Source organism: Equus quagga, chromosome 5 (genome assembly GCF_021613505.1).
Source record: "Equus quagga isolate Etosha38 chromosome 5, UCLA_HA_Equagga_1.0, whole genome shotgun sequence".
Classification (NCBI taxonomy): domain Eukaryota; kingdom Metazoa; phylum Chordata; class Mammalia; order Perissodactyla; family Equidae; genus Equus; species Equus quagga.
Genome location: NC_060271.1, coordinates 132,679,177 through 132,689,352, shown reverse-complemented (window position 1 = coordinate 132,689,352; position 10,176 = coordinate 132,679,177). Strand labels below are relative to the sequence as shown.

Sequence of the window (10,176 nt, the reverse complement as noted above, 5' to 3'; positions counted from 1 at the left end):
GGGCGGGATGACTGGGAAGCCATTATGGTGGCTGAAGCGCTTTGTTAGTGCCATTTATTAGCTGTGTGCGACAAGGAGAAGAGGTTAGGCAGGCCTTCAAAAATACCCGAAAGGAGAAAAATAAACATCCCCTTGTTTGCTTTTTGTGGCTTTGCTCATTTTCTTCCCCTCTTGTCGCCCCTCATCTAAGGCTGTTTTAAACCCAAATTCGGTTATCTGGTTTCAGGGCAAGGGCTCCCTCTTGCCAAGGTATTAGATAAACAAGTAAAGCAAAAACTCCAATCCTTATGTAATCCAGATGCTGTTTCCTCGAAAACCACAACAAACTCCGCTAAACCAGATAACAGGATTGAGAGCAGTCATGCCCCCGCCCCCTCCCCCCGTTTTTAGGGCCAGCAGAGGACATCCACCGTTCAGGAACTCCTCTCCAGGAGAGATGATAAATAATAGCTGCTAACACTCTAAACTGCAGACGAGCGCCCTTGAGGGATCCGGATGCCGTAAACTGTCCGGGAATGTTGGCATCTGGTTCTTAAAATGGAACTTTCCCCAGAGATAAAGCCGAAACCCAGGAGGCGTCTGCGTCCGCGGGCTGACTTGGAAGTTTCTGGCCTCTTGACGTTCTCAGTGGAAAACGCAGATTGGAAAAGGGCTCAGTCCGCCCGGCTTTGTAGTGGTAACGAGGACGCAGACGCGGGGCCGCTGGGCGCAGAAGATCCGAGCAGCGGGACCGGCGGCACATCCTCCCGCCCAACCCCGCGGGTAGTAGGGTCTGGAAAAATCTGACGGTTTTTAGTGCAACCTCCAAGGGTGCTGAGGAGGAAAGCAGGCGTCTGTGGGGGACGGGGATGAGGGCCCTTCAAAGGTATTTTTAGGAGTCTGACATCAAATTCATCCCCACGAGGACCTCGAGGATCCAAAGGAATAAATCAATCTCGCTAAGATAGTGACCTCCTCCCCATCAGCCCTTCCCTCGCGCCAGCCCCACCCTGAACGCCTCGGTTGCAAAAACAAATAAAATAAAGGAAAACCTTTTGCTTTGGCAACCTCTAAGCCATACTATGCCTCTTTCTGCAAAAGGAAGGTTTCTTTCTTCTCCCTCTCCTGGCTTTTTTTCTTCTCCTCCCGCCCGCCCCTTTTCTTTTCTTCTCGGCCCTCCTGCCTTCCCCCAAATCGCTCGAAACTTAAGACGTGCGGCGGCTGCAGGTGCGCGCGGGCCGGGCGGCTGGGCCGGGGCGAGCCTGGGACCGCCGGGCCTCGCAGGCATTGATCAGCTGGGCGCGCGCGCTGAGTGACGGCGCGGTTGCCATGGCAGCCGCCTGAGCGGCGCCGCGAGGACAAGGCTGCAGGGCGGCGTGAATGGGCGGCGTCACGCGCCTGGCGCCAGAGAGTCTGCTCCGGGGCTCCGGCTCCGGCCCCGCCGCGGCCTGGCCCGCGCGCCGCCGCCGCCGCCGCCGCCGCTGCCAATTCATCACCTGTCAGGGATCACTCGGGGGGTCACGGGCGGAATGGACACAGCTGTGAGAACAAAACCAGGGGGAAGAAAGGCGAGCGCTCGCAATTGCGCCAGATGTGCAGGGGGGACCTCGCGCCGCCCCCGCCCCCCGCGGGCTCTTTCCGCCCCCGCGCTGCATCACGCGGGGGTTGCACGGGCGGCCCGGCGCCCCGGCCCGGAGCTGCTTCTCATTACCGCGAGGGGCCGGACGCGCTGGGAGCCGCTGGCCGGCTGGGATGGAGCCTGAGCGCGTGAGCGAGCCCTGGAACCAGGTTCGGGGAACTTCCAGGGCTGGCGTGTGGCTTTAAATGGGGGGACGGTATCTCCACCTCCCGCCGGAAGCCCTTCACACCTTCCCACCACCCACGGGTCTAGCAAATCCAGGGCCTTTTCTGCAGCTGGGACCATTTGAACTTTAGAGGCCTCAAATGCAAACCCACGGAGACACCAATTGACAGATTTTTTCAGTGCCTTGTAACCTACCCCGAAATGCTCCAGCGTGGTTTTCCCCATGAAAACATAATTTTAAAGGTAGTTTCGTATTGGGATTGCTGAGACAGACATACTAGTAACTCATGCCTTTTTTAAATCATTAACTTATACAGCCTCATAATCCCCTTAAAATGATCTTTAGATGGATGTAAAACTGGGTAGCGTCCCAATCGAAGCGAATTCAACAATCAGGCAGACTGGACTGACATGGCAGCTAAGGAAAGAAACACTAGCAAACTTTCACCATATTTAGCAATTTGACTACATCAGGGTACAAAAATGATCATGGGAGAAGGCACTGCCTTAATCAACTTTGCAAGAGTGTAAAGTAATACCGAGCAACGCTCATTACGAACCAGCCCCGAGCCTGGCTGTTGGGATAATGAGGCTGGCACGGATGTTAACATACGGTGTCCTTGGAAAAAGCGAGGAATGCGTCAGTATCGCAGAGCTGCAATGTCCAAGAATCACAAGTAATAATTTGAGAATCCCAAAGATGTTTGTTTACGTTGGCTATTATTGTAAAATAGTCAAAGTATAACATCATGAACCAAAATAGTGTCAAAACAAAATCTGTTCCACTGTGGCACGTATGTGACAGAAACACATGCACACAAAGTACAAGAGGCTCGAACTGTGGGGGACTCGGGTATTAAATCTTTCCAGACTTAATATCGGAGGAGAGGTTGTTCATCGAACGCTGTGAGGAACAGAGTTGCAGGCGGCGTTTACAGGGCCTTCGGCCCTCCGCAGATTTTTCTGCCGGACGACAGGAAACCATCCGCCTCCATCCTCCAAACTGAAGTGGCTGGATTTTCTGAAAGTGACATCTACCTCAGTACCACCTCCTCTGCCTCCTTCAACGGCAGCCCCGGGGCAGGGACAAGGCTGCAGTCAGAGACCGGCTGGCCCACCAGCTGAGGAATTAATCATTAATTGAAGGAAAAAATACTGTCTCCCCATTAGCAAGCATTGCTTTTCCTCCAGTTCTGCCCCCTTCCTCTTTCTTAATTACAAAGGAGGCGGAGATTGAGACAAAAAGTAAACAGGATACTTGCAAATATTACGTTTTCTGAGATTTTCCAGTTTACTGTATTCTAGAGGAATATGATTTTCAAAACCCGTAACTAATTTAACATGGTCTTCAGTTAAGCTAGAATTTTGTGTGAATTCACTGAAAAGTATTTTAGTAAATAGCTGCCAACTTTTTTTTAGAGGACAGGAATGAGTTCTTAAAGATTTACAGCAAAACAAACCAAAAAACCGAGAGCTGCATACAGTACTAGTGCTGAAAAGATTCCAAACCTCATACATGACAGAATTTTTTTAATGATGTCCATGGATGGCAGGGCAGCTAACTCTCACAAAGCTTTAAAAGTACTGTAGGTGCTGGAATGTGACACCAGAAATCACGATTTGTGCATAATTAATCACATTATTTTGCCACCTACAGACGCTCCAGGGCATAGACCCGCATCCTCTCAAGGGCCGTGCATGGAAATACAGTTCCAATATGCAAATTCTCCTAATGATTTCCCATTAATAAGATCATTGTAATACTCCTGCCCTGTTCCAGAAAGGGAACCCTGGAAGTGCCCTGCTTCTCACAGCTTCTTAGATACCAGCACGACTTCCAATAAGTACTCATTTTACTGAGTTGACAACGATGTTGCCGGGTTGCCCAGGTTGCAAGATCCCGCACTAAACCCGCCGTTGAATGCGCGCGTGGGTGTTTTCTTTTTTTAATACATATATAGCCTTTCTTTAAATTAAGAGACCAAACTCACTCTACAAACGTCACTTGTCAATGGCAAATTTATTTGCATTTTCCTTTTCTTCAGAAATGCTTTCTATCTTGATGACATTCCGTGGGTCCCAGTGAACGGTGGCTTTCTCTCTGCGGTGCTGAACTGGCCCGGGATTGTAGGACTGCTGAAAGCTCCAAGGTGTGGAAAGCTTCGGCGGGGAACACCTAGGGCGAGGGTCCTGCCTTGCCATTGGAGTTGGAATTAAGATGCTCGTTTAGATTCCTGCGGTCTCCCCCTCCCCGCTGACCCCTCGCTCTCTTCGCCTCCCCCTCCGCTCCCTCCCCTCCCGCCTGGCGCTTACTGTACACTATTTACCACCCCAGCTGGGCTCGCGCCCGCCCCGCCCACCCCGCGGGGATTGGCTGAGAACGCGGAAGGACCGAGCGCTCGCCCCGCGCCCGTGCCCGCCAATGGGGGCGCCCGGCCGGCCTGATGGACGCGCCGCTTTCCACCAATGAGGACGCAGGGAAGCTGGATCGTGTGGCCCCGGCTAGTGCGTATAAAAGCTGCCCCACCGGGCTCCCGGCTTCATTCTGAACCGAGCCCGTTGCCGAGCGTTAGAAGCTTCGCAGGGCGGCGGCGGCGGCGACGGCGGCCTGAACTCCAGGGCAGCTCGCTCCCTCCGTGTCTCTCCTTCCCCGCAGTCAGCATGAAAGCCTTCAGTCCAGTGAGGTCCGTTAGGAAAAACAGCCTTTCGGACCACAGCCTGGGCATCTCCCGGAGCAAAACCCCGGTGGACGACCCGATGAGCCTGCTGTACAACATGAACGACTGCTACTCCAAGCTCAAGGAGCTGGTGCCAAGCATCCCCCAGAACAAGAAGGTGAGCAAGATGGAAATCCTGCAGCACGTCATCGACTACATCTTGGACCTGCAAATCGCCCTGGACTCGCACCCCACTATTGTCAGCCTGCATCACCAGCGACCCGGGCAGAGCCAGGCGTCCAGGACGCCGCTGACCACCCTGAACACGGACATCAGCATCCTGTCCTTGCAGGTAAGACCTGCTCCGGTGTCCCCGCTGGCTGCCGCGCACCCCAGCGATCGCCAGGGCAGCCTCTAGCCGACCCATTGTCGAGGCGGCCGTACTGGGTGACTTACAGATGAGCCAATTAACTTTATTTTCTTACAAATCTGCTGTAGATTGAGCTGTGCGTAAATTTGCTGATAAGTTCTGACATGTGAATGCATCTGTCTTTGAGTCTGAATTGGAGCATAAACATGTTTAATGGAACTTGTGTTTATGGACTACTTTTTTAAAAAGCCCTTTCTCCTTGAGATTAACATCTTGCCTTTTATCCCCTTTCTCGCAGGCTTCTGAATTCCCTTCGGAGTTAATGTCAAATGACAGCAAAGCGCTCTGTGGCTGAATAAATGGTGAGTGAGTGCTTGTGCCTCTTGGAGTGTGTGTGCGCGCGCGTGTGTTTTCTCATTTGTGTGTGCGAGAGTACTTGTCTTTCTGTAAAATTCTGTATTTAGTAAATGTGTGCCTCGTAGTATTACACGTAGTGTATTGTCTACGTGTACTAGACATGAAGGGGCTTCTAGCTCCGGTTACTCAAAATCACAGAACATTTTCCTTAAAAAGTGAAATAAAATAAAATAAATGATTCCAGTGACTTACTATGAAGGTGGCGGAGGGAAATGTGCATTGGTTTCTGTAGCGGGTGTGATGCCCTGGCTGCTTTCTACTATTGCTTGGTACTAGGAGGTACTAACCTCCATGTAATTAATCTTATCGCCACAAATTCCATAGGGATCCTCCTTGCCTAAAACTATAGCCCTCTGGGATTCGACTCGCCGAGCATTGCTACCCTGTGCCTCAGACCCTGTGATGTGGGATTCCGGACTTCCCTATCTGTTAAGGAAAGGGCTGTTTTCAATCAAATAATTGTTACAAGAAGCAGACTGGCGCCTGTGAGCACTGCTGTTGGAGATCCAAAGAGAAGATTGCGTTGGGAAGTTTTTCCCTTGAGTCTCTGCTATTTTAATGTTTAATCTGCGCTGTCGAGGCCGGGAGTGTGTGTTGCATCTGGACGCCAGGGTTTGCCCAATCTCTGAGTGTTTGGTTAAATGTTCAAACTGTGGCTTCCTCTCGGCGCCAGTCTGCCCGCCTCTGCCCCTAGGTTACATTCTGCTAAACATGCCTTTCTCCCTATCTTTTGCAGGTGTTAGGACTTTTTTTTCTTTGCACAACAGTAACAACAATCCACAGGATCTTTTAAGGCGCTGAACTTAATTTTCAACCATTTCACAAGGACAACAACAAGTTGAGTGGACCTTTTTAAAAAATGGAAGGAAAACTAAGAATGCTCATCTTGCCCAGGGTGTTCCCTGACCTGGACTGTGATCGTAGTTATTTATGAAAAAGACTTTTAAATGCCCTTTCTGCAGTTGGAAGGTTTTCTTTATATACTATTCCCACCATGGGGAGCGAAAACGTAAAAATCACAAGGAATTGCCCAGTTTAAACAGACTTTGCCTTTTTTCAAAGGTGGAGCGTGAATACCAGAAGGATCCAGTATTCAGTTACTTAAATGAAGTCTTTTGGTCAGAAATTACTTTTTTTGACTCGAGCCTACTGAATGCTGTGTATATATTTATATATAAATATATATATATTGAGTGAAACCTTGTGAACTCTTTAATTAGAGTTTTCTTGTATAGTGGCAGAGATGTATATTTCTGCGTACAAAGTGTAATGATGTACTTATTCATGCTAAACTTTTTATAAAAGTTTAGTTGTAAACTTAACCCTTTTATACAAAATAAATCAAGTGTGTTTATTGAATGGTGATTGCCTGCTTTATTTCAGAGGACCAGTGCTTTGATTTTATTATGCTATGTTATAACTGAACCCAAATAAATACAAGTTGAAATTTATGTAGACTGTATAAGATTATAATAAACCATGTCTGAAGTCAATACCTGAATTCTGAATGATTTTTCAGATCTCTCTTTCTGTCTACATTTAACCCCTTCTCCTTCATTCCTTCCGCATCCCCTTAAGCCTCGGGACTCTCGGGCAGAGAATCTCCTCGGCTGTGTGGTCAGGGCTGTAGCACTTTGGGGCAAAGGGCTGCTGCTGATTTTTAGGAGAGCTGCACCCGGGCTGCAAGGGCTATGAACACAGAAGTTTCTCTTAGTCCGTCAGGGAAAAATCAGTTCTGTGCCTTGGGGGTGGGTTTCAAACCAAGGAGTTGCTGTGACCGTGACCAGCACTCCTAGGAGCTGGATCATTCACAGTAAACGTGGAGTCTGGAAGGACTACCTGTCAGCAGGTGTCGAGACACTACTGGAGTAAATGAAACTGCTCTTTCATCAGAAGAGAAAAGGCTCCGTACAACTCAGAACATGATTTAAGGTTTAGGGGAAGGGCAAGAAGACCCTCGGTGTCATGTTTGCCCGTGGGAACTGCTGTAACATGGCCTCCGCAGGCTTCCCCTGTACTCGTCCACCTGTGCCTCACCCAGCCTCAGGGAGACAGGGCTGGCCAGGCCCACTTTCCAGAACAGGTCACTACTAAGTCGCCCTTCACCCTTGACTGCGCCCCTGGACTGCCCAGGGAAGGCAAAGGGAGGGAGAGGAGAAAGGCCTTGCAAGTCCCAGAAAAGCATCAGCCTGCTGTTTCCCCTGCAGCCCTCACTGGCAACGTGTGGACGCAGCTTTCAAAGTATACTTAATAACATAGAGACGTGTTCAAAATCCATCTGTATACATGTATGTATATTACATTCTCACCGTGGAAGACGCTTCCCTAGGCGTGGGAGGTTCTGGAAGGCTGGTCCGAGGCGGACGGGAACTGGAGAAGGAAGGGGGGAGGACAGGCAGGTGCGGAGAGGTGTCTCACCTGAGGCCACTTTCTCAGGCCCAGCCGAGCAGGTGTTTGGGTGGCGCCACCGAGTCTGCCCTGGCGGCGGCGGCATTTCCGGCCCTTACGCGGAATCCATCCCCGCCGCGCTGGGCGGGGGCGGAGAGGCGGCCTCGGGCTCGCGGCAGGACCTCGCTGGGGTCCCGGCCCCAGACCCTCCCTCCTCCAGGGCGGGGGCAGGGAACCCGGCCCGGGCATCTCCGGACACCACCCGCGCCCTGCCCCGCATCCATGCGGTGGACGCTCCCCGCGCCCGCAGATGAGCACGTGCGCTGATCCGGGCGCCGTCCCCGGGGCCGTCGTTGTTGTTGATAATCATACCCCCAGCGAAGCGGGCTCTGGCTGTAGCACCTGGGCGGGCGCGCCATCCCCACGCAGGCCGCCCTTCAGACCTGTCGTCAGCCGGCCCAGCGCCCCGCACGACAGGCCACCCTGCGCGGGCCTGGGCCCGGCGGGGCGAGAGCGGGAAGCGCGAGGTCAGGGCGCTGTCCCCCCGCCACGTCCTTCCCTCCGCGGCCGGCGGGGCGGGGGCGGGGACACCAGCCCCTGGTCGTCCCCTGCGTCCGCCCGCAGTGACCCGCGCGTCCTCGGCTCGGATGGGCGAGGGCGTCCACCCGGAGGGCTCCCTGGCTTTCCGGGGGAAGCCGTGCGGGCAGAGCGGGGCCCTTTCGAGCACCGACAGGGTCACTGGGAGCCGGGGACCGTTTACAACGTTTGGACGGCGACCCAGAGTAGCAGCAGCGTCAAGGAAAAGAGCGCACCTTTCAGAGGGGACCGGTCGCGGCGGAGCTCGGGCCGCCCTTCCGGGTGCGGCTGGTGGAGGCCGCGCGCCACCTGGTGGCCAGCGCGAGGAAGGCGGCGCGCGCGCGGGTCCCCGTGGGCAGCGGGCTGGGGCGCCTGGGCATCTGGGGGAGAAAACCCGGGGAGAGGCGGCCTCTAGAAAATGAATGACGACGTCGTGAAAGATTACCTCCCTAGCCTGTACGGTAGTTTCCACATATAAATCTTACTTCTTCTTGACTACTTGGTAACTTAGGATCTGCCGCCAGCTCGACACTCGGCGCTGTCCTGGATTTTAATCAAAGTATCAGACATGATCCCCAGCTTGATAGAGATTATAAGTGGATTGTGGAAAAAGTGAATTGTGAAGTCAAATGAAAGCCAGAACCTTTTCCCTTCTCTTTCCTTAAGTTTCTGTTTAATTTAATTTTACTTTTTCCAAACGGCTTAACATTAATCGGGACCTACTACGTGGCTTTGCTGATGGGGTGACAGTGGGCGTCCTTGGCTTATGCCAGGTCTTAATGAGAATAGGTCAGAGTTTCTCCATTATGCATGGGCTGGCTCTAGGATTTTGTTGTCATATATAGTCTTTATCAGTTTTAGGAAGAACCCTTCAATTGTTAGGTATTGTTTGTTTGTTAGAATTTTAAATCATAATTTGGGGGTGAATTTGGTAAAACATTTTAACTATACTTGTTGATTTTATTTTCCTCTAGTGTCTTACACTGATTTTTCTGATGTGAGCTAATCTTGCATTTCTGCAATAAATTCTACTTGAACGTGATGTATTATTATTTTTAATACACACTTTTGGATTCTTTTACTTGGAATTTTTGAGAATGACATGGAGCTGTGGTTTCTTTTCTTGTGCTGTCCTCATCTGGTTTTGGAATCAAGGTCATACTAACCTCAAACAATAAATATGCGGGTAGTTTACACTTGGTTTTGGTTCTCAAAGCCATGGATAAATCCTCGGAGGTAGGCAGAAATTTGGTCTCTCTATTCTACAGAAACTGGACTCAGAGATGTGAAGTGAGTGACCAAAGGTGCACAGCAATCAGTGGAGAGACTAACAGTGCAGTGTTTTACTGGCATGGAGAAAGGGCTTCTGAGTAGAGGAAGAGATATAAAATTTAGTAGGAAATAGCACTCTTGTCAATGGAAAGCTGTTTCATGGCTTTTTTATTCAAGGGTAGTTATTTATGGGGCCTCCGCAGTGTGGGTGCGCAGCTCAGGACTGCCACTTCCCAGTTAGCTGACTAGCTACACACCCTTCCGATTTCTGATGCACTCTGCTACTGGAAAGGCACCTCCAGGCTCTGAGTGTCTTTCTGGATGATGGTTCTCCAGAGGCCTTGAATGTCTTTCTATTTCATCGTAAAGATAATTTGAGGCACAGGCAGCAAGATTTGCTGAGAAACTTAACAGCAAGTATTTTGTGTACTGCCCGCTACTGAAGCAGGCGCTCTGAGGAGTACCAACCTGACACTGCAAGAATGTCAGGGAACTCTGCAGAGGACATGTGGAGAGAAATCAGAAGGTGGACTCCTGGGTGAGAGTGCTGATCTCAGCAAGTCACGGGCCTTGGCCCACCGGGCATTGGAGCCAAGGTTTTGCAACCATGAGCAGCAGGACATTGGAACTGAGACCACCATGCGGGACCCTGCAATCTCAGTTAAAGCGTAGGCTAGAAAAATGTACTCCCTAGACCAGGAAGATCATACGGA

General features: G+C 51.2%; 2 protein-coding genes across 2 annotated transcripts in view; one reads left to right on the top strand and one right to left on the bottom strand.

Moving 5' to 3' along the window:
* Positions 1-9,971, bottom strand: part of LOC124239700 (translation initiation factor IF-2-like) — a 15,829-nt gene extending 5,858 nt beyond the window's left edge. The window contains exons 1-3 of the mRNA XM_046661859.1: positions 9,932-9,971; positions 7,988-8,671; positions 7,537-7,597 (exon numbers count right to left, since the gene is read on the bottom strand). Of these exons, the coding sequence (XP_046517815.1) occupies positions 7,537-7,597; positions 7,988-8,671; positions 9,932-9,971 (785 nt within the window). The remainder of the gene's footprint in view (positions 1-7,536; positions 7,598-7,987; positions 8,672-9,931) is intronic.
* Positions 4,233-6,720, top strand: ID2 (inhibitor of DNA binding 2). Its single transcript, XM_046663089.1, has 3 exons — positions 4,233-4,792; positions 5,109-5,172; positions 5,964-6,720. Exons 1-2 carry the CDS (start codon positions 4,250-4,252, stop codon positions 5,163-5,165), a joined length of 600 nt encoding a protein of 199 aa, XP_046519045.1. The 5' UTR covers positions 4,233-4,249; the 3' UTR covers positions 5,166-5,172; positions 5,964-6,720.
* Positions 9,972-10,176: the final 205 nt, after the last annotated feature.

What these genes read in the sequence shown, in the direction of transcription:
- ID2 (XM_046663089.1), top strand. Translation starts at nt 4,250, where the DNA reads ATGAGGACGCAGGGAAGCTGGATCGTGTGGCCCCGGCTAGTGCGTATA. An exon ending in TCAGCATCCTGTCCTTGCAG is followed by an intron (nt 4,793 to 5,108) that starts GTAAGACCTGCT and finishes CCTTTCTCGCAG; the next exon opens with GCTTCTGAATTCCCTTCGGA.